At 42.6% G+C, this 21098-nt stretch overlaps 4 protein-coding genes across 4 annotated transcripts in view; 2 read left to right on the top strand and 2 right to left on the bottom strand.

Moving 5' to 3' along the window:
* The window catches only part of rtkna (rhotekin a), a 63636-nt gene extending 59801 nt beyond the window's left edge, over positions 1-3835 (top strand). Inside the window, exon 11 of the mRNA XM_083904453.1 lies at positions 1408-3835. Coding sequence (XP_083760579.1) covers positions 1408-2132 — 725 coding nt within the window. The 3' untranslated portion in view covers positions 2133-3835. The remainder of the gene's footprint in view (positions 1-1407) is intronic.
* Positions 3836-5281: 1446 nt separating this feature from the next.
* Positions 5282-9718, bottom strand: mblac2 (metallo-beta-lactamase domain containing 2; the record flags this gene model as incomplete). The annotated part of the gene is made up of 3 exons (XM_083905473.1): positions 5282-5455; positions 6485-6699; positions 9277-9718. 3 exons carry the CDS (start codon positions 9716-9718, stop codon positions 5282-5284), a joined length of 831 nt encoding a protein of 276 aa, XP_083761599.1.
* A 1479-nt stretch (positions 9719-11197) lies between these two features.
* polr3g (polymerase (RNA) III (DNA directed) polypeptide G) lies at positions 11198-16030 on the top strand (the record flags this gene model as incomplete). Its single annotated transcript, XM_083904474.1, has 8 exons — positions 11198-11301; positions 11411-11573; positions 13585-13714; positions 15128-15193; positions 15274-15333; positions 15422-15486; positions 15564-15686; positions 15941-16030. Exons 2-8 carry the CDS (start codon positions 11463-11465, stop codon positions 16028-16030), a joined length of 645 nt encoding a protein of 214 aa, XP_083760600.1. The 5' UTR covers positions 11198-11301; positions 11411-11462.
* A 276-nt stretch (positions 16031-16306) lies between these two features.
* Positions 16307-20812, bottom strand: lysmd3 (LysM, putative peptidoglycan-binding, domain containing 3). The gene is made up of 3 exons (XM_083904986.1): positions 20677-20812; positions 19023-19298; positions 16307-18110 (listed from the first exon to the last, which is right to left on the bottom strand). The coding sequence occupies exons 2-3, from the start codon at positions 19287-19289 to the stop codon at positions 17391-17393; spliced, it is 987 nt and encodes a 328-aa protein (XP_083761112.1). The 5' UTR covers positions 19290-19298; positions 20677-20812; the 3' UTR covers positions 16307-17390.
* Between the last annotated feature and the right edge of the window lie 286 nt (positions 20813-21098).

Below are 21098 nucleotides of genomic sequence, written 5' to 3'. Positions count from 1 at the left end.
TATATATATACAAGCAAGGTATGATTTCTAATTCAGCGCCAGCTTCAGCTCCGTGTGGGCTGCTGCCCCCTAGTGGGCTGTGAAATGTCATTAAATGTCAAATTCTGTGATAAATAAAAACAATGTTATGCATTTTGCTTAAGTCTAGCAGGTATTTTATATTATGTATATTATATATATATTAATATAGTGACATTTTATGTTTAAGTATTCAGTGTCAGAGGCCTAACATTTCAGTATTTGTTCATTTTAATGTGTTAATTTGTTCATTTTGTGAAGCTAAACCTGGACATGGAGCCCAGCTATAATAGACATTCACATGTTTTTGAAACGATGTGCAAGTGGACTGATTTATTAATCTGCTCTTATACTGATTTGTGTGTCCCCATATTCACATGAAAACAATGTGATTTTGCATATTACCTGTAATTGTAAGGATAACTAGAATAATGTATAAAATACTATAAATACTAAATTATTGTTTGCAAATGGTGAAAACACATCAAAAATTTAAATTTTTGAGGTCTAGGCACATAATCTACTGCTAGTTGGGACAAAAAGGAAAACACTGACTCTTTAGAATGACTTTAGCTGCTTTATCCTCTCTGTTTCACCTCTCTCTCTCCCCTACACCAAAGCCCATAGAGAAAATCAGCAATTTTATCTAATTGCACACAGGAGTCGTTGATCCACTTCTGCCTCCGTCCGCACATTAAAAAGTGTTAGCGTGTCACTTATGTGTTTGCAAACCGTCGTTCTGGTTCATTAAAGTGACTCAAACTTCCCTAAAGAAGGCAGCAGTCGACCTGCAGCTCCTGTGTCTCTGTGAGCTAAAAAAGAAAACGATGATTTTCTCAATGGGCTTTGGTGCGAGAGCGTGAAACTTTAATTTCTAGATGGAAATGAGTGTTTAAAGGTGCATTATTGTAATAAATCTTAAGCTAAACTGGCCATAAAATCCTCCTTATATGTCACAGAGACTCAGGAATAATGTTCATATAACAAACTGAACTCACCAACAACAACAGTACAGACAAAATATTTGCATTAAAAAAATTATATTTTGCAGACTGCAAATCATGTTTATGTTTTGAAATCATGTTTTGGCATGTGGCGCCACCTACCGCCGTCTACCAATCATTGCAGTCAGTAGAGTCTCAGCTGCCGAGCAACCACGGGTTGCCAGTTACGTCAGAAAACGAAAACCTATAAGACCTCGGTGTTTTGAATTTGAATGTAGTGACAGTTTTTGGCCACATTCTTACATATGGCACCTTTAACAGTAAGATAGAGTAAGAAACATGATGCCGTAGACTTAAACTTAGACTTAAATTTTATAACATCATAAATGTGACTTCGGCGACTTCTGCGGCACCTTAACGGTGACTTTTCTCTCCGTCCCTGCAGTTATTGAGTCGTCCGATGACCTCAGCAGCACCGTGTCGGACATCCTCGCTCGGCGCCTGCAGGAGCTGGAGCTCCGCAGTCAGCTGGGCACCTCCCCCACCTGGATGTCCCTGTTCCAGGAGGACAACCCCAAGAGCGCCGGCCGCCCTCGCCCCTGCACCTCCTCCCGCCTCTCCGGCCACAGCCCCCGCAGCCCTCGCCGCTCGCCCCGGAGCCCGGCGAGCCCTCGCCCGGGCCTGCTCTCCTCGGACGTGAGCCTGACCTCGGACAGCGACAGCCAGTGCAGCAGCAGCAGCCCCCACTCCCACCATCGCAACTGGCCCGAGCCGTCAAACTTCTCCCTGTCGCCGTCGTCGCCGTCGCGCCTGAGGCCGCGCACGCTGTCGCTGGACGCCAAGCTCAGCACGCTACGAGGGAGGGGCTACGGAGGAGGAGGAGGAGGAGGAGGAGGGGCCTTCCAGTGCTCCTGCCAGCATCCTCCTCCTCCTCCTCCTCCTTCCTCCTCGCTGCTCGTCCCCATCCCCATCTCCTCGTCCACCACGCTCTCCTGCTCCAGCTCCACGTCCAGCAACAGCTCCAGCAACAGCGAGGGCAGCAGCAGCAGCCACAGCCCCGAGTCGTCCGAGGGCGGAGCGCCGTTCTCCAGGCCGTCACCGGCTCGACGCAGCCTCAGGAACCTCAGGGCGCGACTGGATCCTCGCAACTGGCTCCAGAGTCAGGTGTGAGTGAGCCGGCTCAGACTGAGAGTCTACAGTACTTTTATAATGCACGATCGTGAGCAAAGTCTGGAGGAGAAGGACGGTGGAAAGACTGGGTCTCCTCTCCTGGAGGCAAAACTGGAACGTGTTCTCGCCAAAACAAAGACGGGTGACGGTCGCCGCTGCAGGCGTTGCTGCGGGTTTTTCTGAACTTCTACGGGACGTACTCTGCTTTGCTTTGAGAGACGACGGACCGCGGTAAGTGATCGGCGTTCAGGACAAGGACGACTCTTCAGAATCTGATTCTGAGACCTCGTTCAGACCTGGTATTAACATCTGTCCTCGGTGATGTTAGATCACATGTGGACGAATTTCTGGAATCAAATGATGCTTTTAACAAATCTGACCGTGTAATGGAGCTGGAGTGAGTCAAAGCTGCTATAATATGAAATAAAACAAAAAAAAAATTTAATAATTGGCATTTCATTTAGATTTTTATTATTATTATTATTATTATTAATCTATTGAAATATTACAAATTATGCATTATTCATGTTCATGAAACTTTATTTTAATATTCTTTAGTGGGTTGTTTTCATTTGAAATACTGTGTGTGCACAGACAGACCATCAGTGAAGTTATTCAAGCATTGTTTGTAGTAGTTGTTATCAATAAAATTATATTTTATGAATCTGGTAAATATATGGGTGAAAAATATCCATTTTATATCTGTTTTAGTCCTCAAACCACCTCCGAAATGAGGTCGCAGAGATCGGATGCGACACCTTTTCCAGTCTGTGCTCAGACGCTAACATCGTGACTCCTAATCCGTAATCCGCTCCAGACTGGATCCCTCAAAAACAAATGCTAATACCAGGTGTGAAGAAGGTCTAAAACTGGACAAACGTTGCGATTTGTCGTCCGTTGTCGTCGTCGTCGTTCAAACACCGCGTTCGAAATCATCTGTTTGATGGCGATTCTGATCCGTGTTGTGCAAAATTAAAGGGTTTGCGGTGTTTTTTTTGTTTGTTGTTGCTATAAGAGACGGTGAGCGTGTGTGAAAACGTGGAGGTGAAGTCGGTGCGATCGTCATCTGGACTTCATTATTATTCAACTCAACAGATGAGGATTTTTTACTATGCACGATTTACACCTAACAGTTTAAAAATGTTCAAAAACTACTTGAGATCGTTTCGTTCGCGATGATTTTTTGGCGTCAAATAACTTAACTTAATGCAAAAGTGCTCAAACTGACTGTACTGGTTATTACTGTGATCTGTTCAGGGTTCAACTCTCATGTTCGCTCTGGTCTTTTTTTTGTCCTTTTACAAGCGTATTGACAGGCTGTAGTTCACCCCCCCAAAAAAATGCATGAAAACAAGACTCTTGAATAAATAATAACTAACCAAAGTTGAAGTATATTGAAAACGTCAAATATTTAGGTGGCAGAATTTAATCAGATTTAATCAGCTGCGGCCGTTGTTTTTTTTAAGATTATGCAAGTTGTTTAGACAAATCACAGAGAATTGAGGTTTTAAATCATGAATAAATGTCGTCTTTTAGAGGAGTTTGTGTTGAGCTTGTTGTTCAGTTTCTCTCTCATGAGCCTCAGAACTTTGGAGAAATTGTTTTTTTTACGAAGATTTTAAAAAAACCACAACAACAAAAAAAACGGCATTTGTTTCTGGAAATTAATTTGTATAAATTAACAAAATAAAAATCTCTTTTATCTTTTGTTACCATATTGATTCTTTGTTATACATGCAGCTATATATATGTATGTATATATATATATATGTATGTATGTATGTGCATATATGTGTATGTGTGTATACATATATACATACATATATATGTATGTGTATATACATACATATAGATATATGTTATGTATGTATGTGCATATATGTAAATGCACATATATACATACATATATATGTATGTATGTGTATATATATGTATACATGCATAAATAGGTGTATGTGTATGTATGTATATATATGTATACATGCATAAATATATGTATGTATATATATACATATATATGTGTATTTGTATACACATATATATATGCATAAATATATGTATATATATTTACATACATACATGCACATATATACATATATATATGTATTTTTGTATACATATATATATATACATACATATATATATTTACACACAGAGGATGTGGCCCTGAACTTTAAACTGTTACGCGTCGTAGATACCGTGGAATAAATTTGAACGATCGAGTTGTTTTTCCGTGTTTTATCACAGACTTTGTCCGTGGCGAGCGGTGGGGGAAAAATCTCATGTTTAAAAAATAATATAACATTAATTCTAATAAATGTTTTATCAACTCAGTTTCCTTGTTTTTTTTTCCATATTTGTATGTGATTTATATGATTTATGGTAGAGTTTTTGGCCACATTTGAGTGGCAAAACTGGGATTATATGGATTAGATTGTCTGTGGGTGTGGAATAAGATTTTGGAAGTGTTAACATTTTCCCTGCAGTGAAAAAATAACACTTTACGATGGATTATATTCTATTAAATCCTCTCTCTCCGGTGACTAATCCCGTCGGAGATCTCTCCTCGTGTGATCGGTGGGAAACATGGAAGAAAAAAAGGCAGGTAGAACACGGTCTTTATTGTCAATATTGTCAATAGCAAAGCTGTTGATCCTTCGTTCAAATACTACAAAGCACTCTTTCCAAACATAGGAGGTAGTGGATACGGAGTCTTCACTGAGCATTATAGGATGCATAGAGAAACACTATGGCCATATTGTTTCAGCGGAAAAACCCATAGCTCCCTGTTTTGTGTTTGCAGTGCATTATTGTTGTTGTTGTTGTTGTGTTCTTTGTTGTGCTGTCGTAACTAAACATCTGCTTATGTTTATATATATAAAAAAAAGGAATCATATTATTCAGACAATACAGTATATATATATATATATATAACTTCATCACACTAATAAATACTTAGAATATGCTTCATATGAGGCTGATTATCGACTTATGTAAACCATTTCTTTTACATAAAGTTTGGCAATTACATGAATTCTGTTGGATTACATAAGTGAATAAATGTGTCTGTCTTTCACATTTAAACATTTTATCTTTTTGTGCATTTCTTGCTCCCCCCCCCCCTCTTCCCTCCTCCTCCTCCCTCTTCATTAGCAGGCGCTGCGGGGGTTACAGGCCCTCAGGGCCACGCCGGCCACCGTCCTCCAGGCGAACGTGGAGAACTTGGCGGGACACGTCCCGGCTCGGGTGATGTACGAGGACGCCAGGCGGTGGAGACGCTTGGCACCGAAGGTGTTGTAGTGTCCTGGCAGGACCTGGTCAACCTGTGTGGATTAGTTACAGATTATTACAGATTATTGTTACTGTACTTCAGTACAAAATTCTGTACAGAGCTAGCATTTCTACTAGCTACTGTTAGCTACTTTTATTTCTGTAACCTAAGCACATTTTATCAGACAACGTTTGATACTTTATTACAGTAGATGTCATATACTTTTACTGAAGTAATATTATAAAAAAGTGACTACAACTTCTACCAAAGTCATTTTCTGCTAACATACTTTTGCTACTGGTACAGAATAGAAACCTTTATTGTCAACAAAACATGCCTGTTTTTCTTTATTTTAAAAAAAGGCAGTGTTTCTCGAGTCCTGGTCCTCAGGACCCGCTGCCCTGCCACGTTTTACATGTTTCCTCACACCTGATTGAAATAAACGGGTCGTTATCAGGCTTCTTCGATGCTTCCCGACGAGCTAACCCTTCGAATCAGGTATGTTGGAGCTGTTTTAAGGGTTAATTTTGATGTTTTGAAGCGTGGTTCGATGAAGAAATATCACAAAGATGATTTTATGTCAATTCTGTCTGTCCTGATAGTTGATTTGACTCGAGTTCATTGTCAGTAGCAAACTAAGCTAACGTTACCTCGGTTTGTAAGTTAGGTAGCTAGCATTAGCTTGCTAATACCATTATTTCTTGGGGAAACACAGGCTCAAAAAGAAGCTATCTAGCTAGTTATCTAACCAGCCTAAGCACTGCCACCATTAACTGTCTGTGTTTTTCTGATTCTGACACACAATCTTGCTAACAAAATGGCTGCCAGTGGGGACACAAGAAAAACTGATTTTAGCCAACAAACCAATTGCAAATTGCAAAGTCAGGACAGGACTAAATGGAACTCACTAATTCAGGTATTTGCACCTGTGCTTTTTGTCTCTTACGGCCGATGTGCCCGTTAACGACAGCCATGAAGCTAGGTTTAAGCTAGGTTTATGGTCGCCGTACGTAGTGACGTAACAGTGGAACACTTGGGCCGATGACGTCATCCCCGCCGCGCGCGTGTCAGGTAGTCTCACCTGTTCGCTGTCCACCAGTCCCACCAGACGCTCGCAGCTGCTGATGTAGTCGCTGACGCGGCTGTACGGCAGCCAGTCGATCATGGCGCCGTCGTACACCACGTCCCCGCTGAAGAGCAGCTTGTTGTCGTGGTCGTGGAGGCAGATGCTGCCGCGGGAGTGACCGGGCATGTGGAGCACCGTCAGCTGCCGGTCACCCAGGTTGATGACGTCACCTAAGAACAGGAAAAAGAGAACTGCCGCTCACTTTATTAGGTACACGGGAGACCTGGGACCTGACTCTGATGACGATGACCTGGTTTCTCCTGGTTTTCCAGATCACCAATTTAGGCCGAATAAAACGTAAAACCCATTAAACTGTGGTTGTAGCTGTTAGGGCTGCAACAATTAATTAAATATTAAACGATTACTAAATTAACTAGGACCGCAACAGTCATGAAAGGGCCCTCGCCCCACACAAGTTCTGTTTACGTTAAAGCTTTCAAAAAGTGGAATTTGTGGAAGTAGCTTTCTTGCCATTTTAACGTCAACTTTGTCGGAGCACTGAGACCACGCCTTTGAAAACTCTTAATCATTAACTTGTCTAGCTAACACGTGGACCGAGTTTCACGTGGCTAGCTCAAACGTGCTAGTAGAGTTTGTTCAAATGCACAGACTTGCCATTTTAGTTTTTCCAAAATGGCCGACTTCTGGGTGGGCGGAGCTAATGGAAGTACATAAGAAATGTGTTTGGAATCACGAGAGAAACAAGTGTACCAACTTAGTTTGGTTAAAACCGGAAACAACGATGTGCGACTTGGACCCGATACGAAAAAAATCATAATTTTGTCTGACCATGACCCAACTTCTGGTGGCGCTATAGAGCCCTGTGGCTATGAACGGGTTGGTGCCCTATGCCACTATCGCATTTTTGGCTGACCCAAGTTTTAATGCACGTTAACCTCCTCAAAAATGAGCGCAACGTCGGAGAAAAATAATCATTTTAACGGGAACAATAGGTTCTTCGACATTTGTGCTCGGACCCTGATTACCAACTATTCTGTCATTTTTTAAACTGATTTCTTCCGATGTTGTTGTTGTTTTTTAAATCTACTACTTCCAAATGTCTCTGAACAGCACCCTGACTCTGTGCTCTATAAATAAAACTGCTTTGTCTATATTGTGTGTGTGTTTTTGTGTTCCAGCTGCAGCAGCGACTTGTACAAAGCAGCTCTATTTTTAGCGCGTGTGCTGTGCAGACGACTGACGTATTCCGTTACATCCGTCAAAGAAAGAGTTTGGCCACACTAATGAAAAACCTCCCTGCTGAGCATTAACACCCTCCTTCACGTTAGTGATTTAGCCATTACCTAAAGCACACTTTACAAGTAGAAACTCACCCAAACTCAATTACAAATAGATTAAACTCACGTTACGTCACTTTACGACTTAATACCAGTTGTGTAACAAAGAGCTCCGTGTTCAGGACGAGCAGATCTGCCTCTGGCAGGAGTTTTGGACAGAAATGTTAACAATCGCCTCTTTGAGTATAACATTTCTGCATCGTCGGGCAATAACCGACCGCGTGGTTGTGCTGTGTCAGAGTCACTGGCTGCTGCACTGCAGTCAAAACACAGCCTCACAGTCCGGGTTCTGTCACAGCGTGGAGAGGGAAACTGATGATGTGATGATGTCAAACTCATTTTCACCGAGGGCCACATCGGCATAATGGTTACCCTCAAAGGGCCAGAATAAATGTAACTAAATGTAAAATAAAGGTAACTACTCTGTAACATGTTGCTAAATAACTTTTTGTATTTATTACTTATTCAAGTTACAAATATTACGCATTATAGATGTACCCCGATCCACAGTCTCAATCTCTATTTCACTCGTCGCGTGATGCATATACAATGATACACTGCGATCTAGTGGACGGACGCCGTGCATTGTGGGAAATGTAGTTTCGGGCCACACCTGGGCCTCGAGTTTGACACGTGCTTTACGAGATGCACAAATATTTGTTTAGTTTACAGCTTACGACTATATTCGTGTATAGGGGTGGCTCAAAATATCAATTTGGTGATATAATCGCGATAAATCTGATAGCCTTCGTGCACTTTGTTCTCCACGATTGTCTTCCAATGTATTGATTATTATCACAGAATCGTTATATATCGTGATATTATCGGACTCATGGACCGTGTATTCGACACTCTATTATTATTCTGGCTGGTTTGTCCATTCGGGCTGCCGTAGAAACATGGCGGCCTCCCTAAAGTAAGACCCTTGTCTGAAGGAACATTTAAAAGTAAAGTCGGTGTTTTCCTTCTTTTTAAGCGACGATACACTTGCGTGCAAACATGCTAATGGGTCGTAAACGTTAACGCACGACACCGTTAACTTCTGCCTTTTGTGGTTTTCTCCATGAATCTGTTCTTGTTCCTATTCTGATGGACTAAGTGCTTATGAAAGGTTGTTAGACAGCTCTGCATGCGTGTGTGTGTGTGAGAGTGTGTTCTTTCAGTAAGTCATTTTTTGGTTCCCTGCCAAACTCTGTGTGTGTGTTTGAATGTGTGTGTTTGAGCATGATGGTGATAAAGTGCACAATGTGCAAACTGCAGCCATTAAATCTTTCTAATGGAATCTCGCCTGGTGCTCATCATCACTTGAGTACATTAAGAAAACCTCATGATGACCTGGCCTTTGATTACAGACCCACTGTCCTCATAAATCCTGTGTGCAGCAGCAGCAGGAGGAGGAGCAGGAGGAGCACCAGGAGGAGCAGGAGCGGCCTGCACAGTATCACCTACCCTCCTGCAGGATGTGTGTGGGCTGCACAGCCTTCACTTTGTAGTGCCTTGCCCTCCAGCCTGGACTCGGGGACTCGGCGATCTCCCTGTCGCTGAGCCAGGTCACCGTCTCGAAGTTGTCGCCGTTGGCCAGAGCATCGACCTCGGCGCTGTGGACGCCCACCTGTTGGAACTGATGCAGACCGCCCGAGTGGTCGAAGTGGGCGTGGGTGGCGATGGCGAGCAGCGGGTTCTTCCTCTGCGGGTCCTTGCCCAGCAGCCCCTTGGAGTCGATGTAGTCCGGTAAGCTCCTCAAGCCCAGACCGGTGTCTATGACCACGTCCTGGTGCGAGCCGCGGAGCAGCCAAATGTTAGCCCGGTTCTCCGACTGGAAGAATCGCTCCTGGATCCAGAAGAGTCCGTCTCCGAGCGACTTGTGAGCGTACCAGTCGGACGCAGACATCCCCACGTCATGCGCTTGTCGAAAGCGGGGGTCGGTGCGGATGCTGTGCGGGTCAGGTGAGCTGGATGTAGCCGTTTTAGCTAGGTGTGGTGATGTATGTGTGTGTGTGTGTTTTCATTGACGTTCATGTGATGGTGGCCCCGCTGGATGACACGCCCTTGTGTGAGGACGGCGCTCTCATTGGTCGAAAGGGGGAATGACCTCATTACAGAACGAGCTGCTATTGGCTGAGAAAATACGCCCCGCCTACGACGCCTGCATTGGCCTAATAATTAATCTATTATGAAGACATTTTTGTCATGGTGGCCACTCTGGGTACTGCAACAAACAAATGCTCATTAAGCCAAATTCCCATTGACCTCAATAGTAAAAGAGATGCCTGTAAAAGTGTCCACAGGACATGACAGTAAGCTGAAAAGTATAATGACGTAATTAAAGTTTAAAATGATCAATTTAATGGTTTATTTAATTGGCTAATTAGTGACTATTAGTTTATATGTGTTGTTGCATGAATCCTGTTGTTTTTGCCTGATTTCCCTAAAATAAATCCATTCACTGATATACTCAATAGTCAAAAATGTTGAATGAATGAATGAATTCAGGGATTTTATATATGATTGTCCAATAAAATAATGACATCATTAAGTACTTTTATGATTAAAAAAATAATTGAATATTAACCATGAATATGATTTTTTTTGTCTCATTGCTATGCTTGTATTTTGGTTTTAAATGTCAAAGTTCAAATTTATAACTGTTCCTGGATAGGTGGTTTACAAAATGAAGCGGGTTAGGGTAACGTATCGTTATAATTACTATTGTGGTTAATATAATGATCATAAAATAAAGTCAGGCCAGAAAACCTGCAGATGCATGACCATATTATTAGGAACAATACTGTGTCGTAGAAATGTGAAATAATATATGAATTACATGTGCCTTCTTAGCCGAGAAAAGGCAGAAACATGTATTTTTGGCTCATCTGGATGAACGACAACAACTCCCAGAATGCACTGCGAAGGAAGAGCGGTGACATAAGATATTTCATATAAAATATTTGACAAACCTATAGAAAATACTCAGTTGTGTACATTATACTAATTATATGATATTATAATACATCCACGGAGCAAGTCCATAGGAATGAACGGAGCCAGGAACAAACTGCCATGTCAGCCACGCCTCTGCGTCAGCACAGCCTCCTCATTGGTCAAACGGGCAAATGACGACATGCCGCGAACGCGCTGCTATTGGGCGTTGAAGCGGAAGCCACGCCTTCTCACTTGCTCATTTTAAAGCCACAGTTTCAAACACACACATGCCGCCGTGTACTGTACAAGCTTCCGCGCCGGTGTTAGCCAAACACACACACACACACACACACACACACACGGTCCTAGCTGTGTCTGTAGTCGGTGTCAGGAGTTGGGACACGAGCCGAACCGCGGATAAAGTTCGCTAACTGAGTTTCACCGACACGTTAAGCGGAAAAGTGGACAAATGGAGACACTGTAGGCTGTCAATGTCGTTAAATAGCCCTGGAGTGAACGGACGTTTAGTCTCCAGTGCAGTTTTCTGACCCAGTGAGTATCACTTATTACTGCCTGTAAATGTCCGAGTGTCTCCGTATTTTAAGTGTATTTGTGTTTATTAACCCATGTGCGTGTTACGTTGTGTTTTATACGTGGACAGTAAACACTCGTGGACTCTGGTGTGGTGCGTCAGGCTCGTTCACAGCACAGTCATGGCCGGAAAGGGCCGCGGAGTCGCTGCCTTTACCTTCAACATCGAGGCTCTGGGCATCGGCAGGGGCAGCATGCCTGAAGCCAGGGTGGGGCCCAGTCCTCTGTTTCCAGTGAGTATATCCCTCCAGGGCCGGTCCAAGGCATAAGCTTACTAAGCCGCTGCTTAGGGCCCCCAAGAGCAATTCATTAATAAAAAATAAAAATAAAAGTTTGGATTGCTGTAGTTTATTTAGAATTTTTCCTCCACAGTTTTTACATTGTTGTCAGATGTGATTATTTAACTTAATATTTTGTATTTATAAACCATTTTTATTACCTTGTTCTGGGTGCCTCTGTTGATTTACATTATTATTATATTTACATTTAGTATTTGTTTATTTTATTTAATGCTGTGTTTTTTACATCATACAAGTCAAATTGTTGTCTTACATGAGTGTATTTTGAATCCCCCCCCCTAAAGATTCTATCTTAATATTTTGTTTATAAACCGTTTGGTTTTATGTATTGATTCTCTGTGTCACCAGTAGGGGGAGTTGCTGATTTTGCCAACTATTAATTGAAAGATTTTTCTGTAAGTTTGCAAATCCGGTGTCTGCTTCCATTATTGGCAGTAACAAAGGGCCCCAAAATCAAACTGTTGCTTAGGGCCCCATGGAGGCTTGGTCCGACCCTGTATCCCTCTGTCACTCTCTAGTGTTGGCTTTTGTAATGTTGCATCACTGCCTCCCTTTAGATTTAATCTACCCAGAGATGATTAAAATCACACACCTCTGTGACCTCTGAACTTCCCTTAGTGTCAGTTTGACCTGATCACTTCCTGTTGTCAGCATCTGCAACATAAAAGTACCCAAGACTCAATATTACAAGATTTTTATGGAAGCACAGGACATTTATTTTTTTTATTTTTTTTTTTAATCCATATTCTGCATACTATTCTGCATATTATTATTTTTTTTTAATCCATATTCTGCATACTGCAGCCAAAGAGGGGCCCAAAGGACAAAGGGGGCCCTCGGGGGGGCCTTGCATTGACTCCTCCTCCTCATAATCTCTGTGCATTGTGTAAGAATCCTCTTGCATGACAGAGTCCTTTTAACAGCCTTTGTGCTGTTTTGACAGTTTGTTGACACTGTGATTAAATCAGGATAGTGACAAAGAGTGGGTCAGTTTTGTTCGGTTGGCATTTAAGATTTTATTTATATAAAAAGGGCTCCGTCTCTTTCTTTGTAAGCACCTTAAATCAATTAATATTTGCTTTATTTATACTGCTCATATGTATGCATTTCGATTTGTATGTAAAAGCACTTTGTAAGCTGCTGTTTTTAAAGGTGTTTTTAAATAAAGCTGCTACTCTTATAATATATTATATTGTACATTTCATACAAACCAATGCTACTCGGAGTGCTTTACAGGATAAAAACAAAACAAACAACGTGTATTTAATTCACAAATTAAACAATTAACTATAAAAATTGCAATGACAGACACTGGAGTTGGATAAAGTGATTCTGTTTTCATAATTCAAACAAAGGTCCAGGGCCGTTTCTAGCTGTTTGGGGGCCCTATGCGAGATACTATTTGGGGGCCCCTATTTTTTCAAACTCGAAGTAGAGATTCCTAACTTTTTCTGATTTACCCCACTAACACTTACATGCTTTGCAAATATATGCATAATGAATGCATCCAATACATGCAAATAAAGGCAGGCACTTCTCAAAAATATAATAAAATATGGGTCTGAACTTGCAGTTTGGGGGCCCCCTGGTGGCTGTGGGGCCCTATGCAGCTGCATCGTCCACATAGCAAGAAACGGCTCTGCAAAGGTCTCTGACTTTTCAGCTTCTTGAATGTTTTGAATCTGGATTCTTGACTCCATATGACATGATTTAGAGGTTTAAAAATCATTTTATTGTATAGAAAATAAAAAAATTGATTGATTAATCAAATTTAAGCATTTATTTAATGTGTTTTCCTGATATCAAACAGACCTTTTAATACCTTTTTATTTCTCATTTTTAAAGCACTTTCCACCTCTGTTCAGTGTTGTAACTCAATGACACATAAATGGGGGAAAAAAAGAGCCATAACTGTGACGTTTAAATGCCTCTTTTTTCTTTTCAGAACACAGACTTCAAACCCATCCCTCTGAAAGCCGGTGAGGACGAGGATTACATGTTGGCCTTGAAGCAGGAGATGAGAGGAACCATGCAGCGTCTGCCTCATAACATCAAACCTCTCAAGAGTAAAGCAGGTGAGGAGGAGGAGGAGGAGGAGGAGGAGGAGGAGGAGGAGGAGGAGGAGGAGACGGCAGCAGCAGCAGCAGCAGTGCATTAGAAACCTGACATTTCCATCACGTCTAATAGAAACACAGCTGCTGCTGTGAGGAGAGATAATGCAGCACTCAGGAAGTGAACATTTCATTAGACTCATGTCTGACCAAAGGGTAGAAAGTCAGATTTGTGGTCAGGTTCGGATTCAGTTACAGTTGAAATCTCATCTGTCGGTTTAAATGTGATTTATATGATCTGATTTTCCAGAATTTCCCGTTTTTGAACAGTGAGGGAAGTACACTAATACACAGTATATTCAAGTACAAGCAAGTGGTGAGGCATCATCTGGTTGCTTTGTTCAATTTCAATGGCTGCAAACCCAATAGAATTGTTTCCAGCAATATAAGGTTGTATGTGATGAAGTTAATATCTTAATACCTGTGAATGATATTGTTCTATGGACATGAATATGGGGAGTGATAATAACTTGTATGATACGATATGATACTCCATATTGGTATCTGTCCGATACTGGTTAAAATCACTGCATCAGACATCGGACTGATAAAAGTGTAAAATCTGATACAATCCATCTGTAGATGCTGAAGTTTGCAATATCGGTCGACGCTCAAATTTGCGATATTGGTGGTCCCTCAAGTTTGCGCGTCGGTCAAAACTCAAGTTTGCGATGTTAGACGCTCAAGTTTGCGATATTGGTCGATAATCATGTTTGTGTGTCGGTCAATAATCAAGTTTGCAATGTTGGTCGATCCTCAAGTCTGCGCTAGCGGTTGATGCTCAAGTTTGCGATAGCGGTGGATGCTCAAGTTTGCGATATCGGTCGACGCTCAAGTTTGCGGTATCGGTCGACGCTCAAGTTTGCGGTATCGGTTGATAATCGAGTTTGCGAAATCGGTCGATGCTCAAGTTTGCGATAACGGTTGATGCTCAAGATTGCGATAGCGGTAGATCCTCAAGTTTGCGATATCGGTCGACGCTCAAGTTTGCAATAGCGGCGCATCCTCATGTTTGCGATATTAGCGGATCCTCAAGTTTGCGATATTTCGGTGGGCACTCAAGTTTGCGATATCGGTCGACGCTCAAGTTTGTGATATTGGCAGATCCTCAAGTTAGCAATATTTTGGCGGGCGCTCAAGTTTGCGAAGTCGTTCGACGCTCAAGTTTTTCACAATTGATTGTTTTTTGTTTTCAGACCAGTGTGTGATTTTATATTTAATGTAAAACCTCCTGTATCAGTGGTTTCATTCAGTGTGTGACATTTCCATTTATAGTTGTGCTGGACTGTTGAGTGTGAAGCGAGAAGGAACTGGTGCTTGTTTGACGTGCTTATGTTGATAAACTGTATATAACTTGATTTTGTTTCCATGAAACAGAAGTGGAACGATACGCCGAACGATACCTGAAGCAAAGACGAGTGACAGATGAAGAATGGACTCCAGGTATTTGCATTTATCAATGTCAGCGAACACTGAGGGGGAAGAGAAGGACGACACGGTAAATGTTGTTCTTCTCGTTTTAGACTGGAATCTTTTCCCAAAAGAGTTGATGCCTCAGAAGAAGAAACTCCGCGTTAAAGCAGGTATATTTAACAACCTGTATGTATGTATGTAACGAGATGTTATGTCTGTGGAGTGAAACGATTATAAATAAATGCTTAAATCCAACAGTGACGAAGAAGAAAACGGTGAAAATATCCAGCAAAGAATCAAAGGACGTGCTGAATAAACTAGACGTAAGACCCCTTTTTTTCCTCCTCTTTATTCCACGTGTCAAGTGTCCTTTTCCTCATGTTAGTGCACAATGTTTCAGGAACTGGCAAAGACGGAGGACGGGAACCCGGAAAAATCCGACGACGAGGCGGAGAAGAAGCCGGGCGGTGAGGATGAAGAGGAGGTCGAGGCGGAGGAATATGAGGAAGAGGACGTTGAAGAGGTGAGAGATGAAAAGTACAAACTGGAATCCATGTTGACTCGAGTTAAACAGCAGCAGCACGTCTTATCTAAACAAGTCAAAATCAGCACTGCACATACGATACGACATGACCTTGCCCTAGATATTACGGGCTATGTTTATCATTTGTTGTACGGAGCAGAGAAACCAGAAGGTCGGCTATGGACTTTTCACAGGAGGCAGATTTATTCATCCGTCCTAGTAATACGTTTTTAAAATCTTCCGTTTCTCTGCAGGACAACGACTACATAGAAAGCTACTTTGACAACGGGGAAGAGTTTGGCGCCATCAGCGACGAGAACATGGACGGCGAAGCCACGTACTGAACCAAGCAAGTGTTGTACAGTCAAGTAAATATTGTAAATACGAGTCGTGAAGTGAAAGTTTAGTTTTTTGTTTCTTTCTCCCTCTGTGATGGACTGCGTAAATGACAGACGCTAAAGCCGTGTGCGGACTAGCAATAATTTATTCAAAATAGATTTATTTTCCAGCCCGTTGTTGTACATTTACACAGGATCGAGAAAAGGCACGTATGTTGTCGACGACACAAAATGCTTTTGTCTTTAAAACGTGAACACAGTGATCCAATAAAAAGGGCTATATTCAAACATTTCACATAATTACTGAAGAAGAAGAAGAAGAAGTGTGAGTCTTTGTGGGAACGCTGTGCGTTTCCCCACGTTTCTTACCATGCTCTGAATGTTTGTTTGTTTGTTTTTTAAAAATGGAAAAAGCAGGCAAAGAAAGAAAAATGGAATCATACAAACACAATTTAACCGTTCACTGTCAATACTGATGGCGTGAGTGAAAATGAATGCTTGATAGTCTTGAAATAAATTAATGTTGTATTAATAAACACAACGGCAGCAATCGGGACTTTCCCAACAAGCAGTGGAAAATTACAAACATGGCAAAAAAAAAAACAAAAGCGAGGTTTTTGAGGGAATTATTGACGATTCTGGGCCGAGGCCACCGATCCATCGCTGATGACGACAATAACGCCGTGAGATCTTCCCATCGTCCAGCAGAGACGTCTGAACCTGCACCTGAAGGTCCCTTTTGTTTGTTTTTTTTTTTTTGAAAATGAATGGACACAGGGAGCAATTGTGGTCTTAACCCTTATTTCTAGTCTTTCAACTTTCAATTAAAAAATTTGTCCCGAGACAAATTGCAGTGAGGTCTTAAAGGTCCAGTGTGTAATAATTAGCAGGGTTTACTGGTACATACTTTTGAAGTGTGACTAAGAAGAGGGAGGAAGTGGAAGAGGGTTTAGAGACAAACATCCTTGTTTGTACTGCCGTGTTTCCATTGTGGTTTGATACTGTGTCAGGTTTGCGTTTCACTTGGTAGGCGGAACGTGGGCTGTGAGACGCGTTGTGGTGAATTTTGTTTGTTTTTCCTGCTCCGTTTGTCTCAATAAGACGTCAAGCTTTTGTAAAATGGAGCCCATACCGTTTTCCTCTGGTTGGGGCCAGGTATTTTGGTACTATTCCTAGTAGAAATGCAAAAAAATGTGCCGTACCACACTCTGCAATCTCACCATTAGATGTCCCCGCAGTTCTCACTAATTCCTACACACTGGACATTTTTTTTTTAAGTCAAAAACTATCCAAAATGGGATCACCCACTCTTTATTAGGTCTCTAGCGACAAATATGTACTGTAGTAAAGTTTAAAATCCCTTATGTTATGTCTTCTTGAGTCCTCCCTGTTCACTGTCTCCGGGTTTGTCCACATAGATTTTCTGTGGATCTCCGCGATCCACGTTTCCATGATTATGTCCCAGCGCGGCACCTGCGCCTTCTCCGACCGGAAAGTTCAACTTATTGTCAGGGAGGTGCGCGTGCCTCGCGTCGCTGCTCGACGACGTCGGGGCTCCGTGGTGGCTGACGTCCGCCTTCACAAGAACCTCGTAGTACAGCAGATAAAACACAGGCGTGACGATGCCGACCACCAGCATGATGGCCACCGCCGTCCACCACCTCATGCCCCAGTCTGCCCCGTGATAGGGGTCCTTCCTCTGTCCTGACTTGTACTCTACGCCTGCCAGCAAAGGCTGCTGCTGCTGCTGCAGCGTCAGCGAGGAAACCACCTCGTGCAGGCTGTTCCGAGACGGACCCGTGGACTTAACCAGGCGCTCGATGTCCTTGTCCTTCTCCTGGAGGAATCCTTCCACGCTGTCAGTGGAAGACGACGAGTCTGTGGAGGACTCTGAAGGGAGGGTGGAAACCGGTGAGATGTGAGGCGGGGGCGGGCGTGGGGCACCAGAGGGCGAGGCAGATTTAAGAGGACCGGTGCCGTGGGTCTCCGTGAGGACGCTGAAGCGTCTCACGGGGATCTTCACCGAGCGCAGGGCGAAGAAGTCCTGCTCTGTCAGGAGGTTGTTGGCACGCTTAATATCAGCAACCTAGGAAGGAGACGGAAAGATGGGAGTTTAGTGACATCTCCAACAGATGTAACCTGGCAAATTATACGATTCCACGCATGCTAACATCGTGTCAAGTTGTCAAACATGTCAGTCAACTTCCCTGAATACATTCCATGGATTTTGTGCTCAGCCATTAAGTAATTCATTATAATTAGTAAAGTCTCGAGGCTAAGACAGTTTAAATGAATGGACTTTTTTTTCATAATGTTAATCTGGTTAGTAAATTATGTATCTGATGTAAGAGTGGTTTGACTTTAATCTCAGAGAGAAGTTGGAACTGAGCGTGTGTCAAACTTAAGTTCAATATTTCCTGTATTAAAGGTTTATAACGAGAAGGAAATATTCATTTCTGTATTCTAATGGAACTAAAAAGTATTTGTTTTTAACTTTTAACATTTCTGTCGTGCACTTGAAATACTCGTCTTTTTAAAGATCAACTGTACAGCCCTCGGTAAACATTCAGTATGCAGTAGTAGGGACGAGCACCAGAACTCAATTATTTTGATTATTCGCTTGATTATAACACGTCTTACAGTGTCTGTGTCTATGCGTCGTATATTAAAAAAAGATACAAAACAAATGTTTTATCAATGATTACAAATCTTTCCATTCCAGTGACAAGGACGAGTATCTAATCGGTGAACGCCATGTGTTTGCAGATTTACTAGATTCCTTGAATGCATCTTGAAGCTTAACCTGCTCTAGATTCCACAAAAGTGACTAGATTTACCAGGGTCTGTGAAAGCATCTTGTTAACCTAACGTGCACTTTCACAAGCTCTCTCTTCAAATATTTTTGAATATTTGAAGAAGAATATTCCAACAGCAATTTTTTTTTGTCAGAAAAGCCCCATCACTAATCCAGAGTACAGAAATCCAAGTGCAGACGTACCGAGCAGTGGTACTGCAGGGCGATGCTGTTCAGAGTGTCCCCCTCGTGCACGTCCCTGCTCAGGTAGATGATGTCGTCCAGCCTCTCTCTGGACGTGCTCCTGCGGATCCTCTCTCTGCCGCGAGGCCGCAGCTCGTAGGCGTCGGCGTCCTCCTCCGACAGGTCGTTCTCCGAGCCGTTGTTTCCGAACAGGTAGGCGTGACCGCCGTTGGCCGGCTGCACCAGGGTGGCTGACTGGAACCCATAGTGCTGGCTTCTACTGGACATTTTATGCCACTGTAAACGGGGGAGAAGCAGAGACAGACTTTAGGGCGAAATCCATTTGTCGTCATTTAAGAAGCGTTGTCGGTGTATGTTTTATTAAGAAAGTATCTATAGTCTTATGCAGAGCTGTTTCCGTGTAAATTTAAACCTGTTTAACAGTGTGATCGACGTAACCTTTCATAGAACTAAGAACTAACTTTTTTTGATACTTAACATGTGCAGACATATTCATAAGCACTGTGCAGTGACGGTGTTTTGAATGTTGGCCAATGTAGAACGAGTTTTGATGCTAATTGACAGGAACATACAGTTGGTGCAGTGGTTAGCACTCCTGCCTTAGCAGCAAGAAAACACTTGGAGTTTGCATTGTCTCCGGTTTTCTCTCTCTCTCTCTCTCGGTACAAAAGCATGCAGATTTGGGGATTAGGCAAATTGAACACTAGACATTGACTGTAGATGCGAGTGTGGATGGTTGTTGTGTCTCTCTGATGCCCTGTCCAGGGTGTACCCCCCCCCACCGCCTACGTCAGCTGGATTTGGCACTAGTGACCCTCATGTGGAGGATAAAGCTGTAGAAGATGGATGGGAAATAAAAAAGGTATAATAATACACACTTGTTTTTGTACGAATCTTTCTTTTTCATGAACCCAGAAAGAGCCATTGTGTAGGACTGCCACCACGTCGTTACAGAAGCCCACAATGGACAAACTACACGCGTTTTGATGCTAACTGAAGGCTACCACAGGTTCCCCCAACACACTCCGGCTGTGTCACATTTTAACTGTTGCTACGTTTTACACACTGGGGCCTTTAACTTGTGGGAAAACTCACCTTTTGCGTCGAGATATGTAAAGTATTGAGCTGCCCAACCCTGCTCAGTGCGTGTTTCTGCTGACCATCCCTGGTTGCCAAGGCTCTTGTGTTTACGTAACACCATCAGCTAATGATAACGTTACTTTATCTTATCGCGGCTTAGATACGAACCACAGAGCAACTCACGGTGACGACTTTTTTTGAACTGACGTTCGTTTTTTTTTTTCTGTATGGACCAAACAAATACTCGAATACTCGATTATGAAATTAATTTGTCAAAGTGACTTAAAAAGCTACACACTTAGCTACTTCTGAACTTAGCAAACACACATGTTTCTCTACTCAGTCCGCTCAGTGTCGTAAAACAGCTCGACTTCAACAACTCCACGTTAAAGAAGTACAAATATTGGACTTTTGTCGATAAAAGTGCAAAGTTCACAGTTCCGCTACTTAGCGATACCGAGGCGTACCTGGGGGGCTCGTGAAGGCTAGGCTAACGCTAGCTAGTTTACAGATTAAGCTGCGGGCGCTCGCGGTTAGTGAATATAACAATGTCGCCGTCGTCAATTGCGTTTACCTGGAGGAAAACGAACACACGGTGAGCCTCGATCGATCAGTGGTTCCAATTAAAATCCATCTTCTTCCTCCTCCTCCTCCGCGGCGGACGTGTCTCCGGTCTCACCCCGCTCCTGTGCTGTGATCCCTGCCTGCTTGTCTGCCTGCGCTAGCCACTGTTGTTGAACTGCTATAGTCTGCTACCGCTCACGCCACGTCAACAGAATACTTACGTAATGACGCAATGGCTCGTTTTGAATGGTTCAATAGCATCGTCACTGCGCACTGGTTATCGCAAGATGGCGCCAAAGGGCTGACAAATACGAATCCCTGTCCTTGAAGAGAATATATTAAATATTCTATGAAAAAAATATATATAATTTACACTTTACACAAGTACTGGACGTGTTTTAAAGTAAATATCTAATAATAATAATAATGGTA

The sequence above is a fragment of the Microchirus variegatus genome, assembly GCF_963457635.1.
Source record: "Microchirus variegatus genome assembly, chromosome: 18".
Lineage (NCBI taxonomy): Eukaryota > Metazoa > Chordata > Actinopteri > Pleuronectiformes > Soleidae > Microchirus > Microchirus variegatus.
The sequence above is the reverse complement of the archived record's forward strand: the minus strand, read 5'-3'. Positions and strand labels throughout refer to the sequence as shown.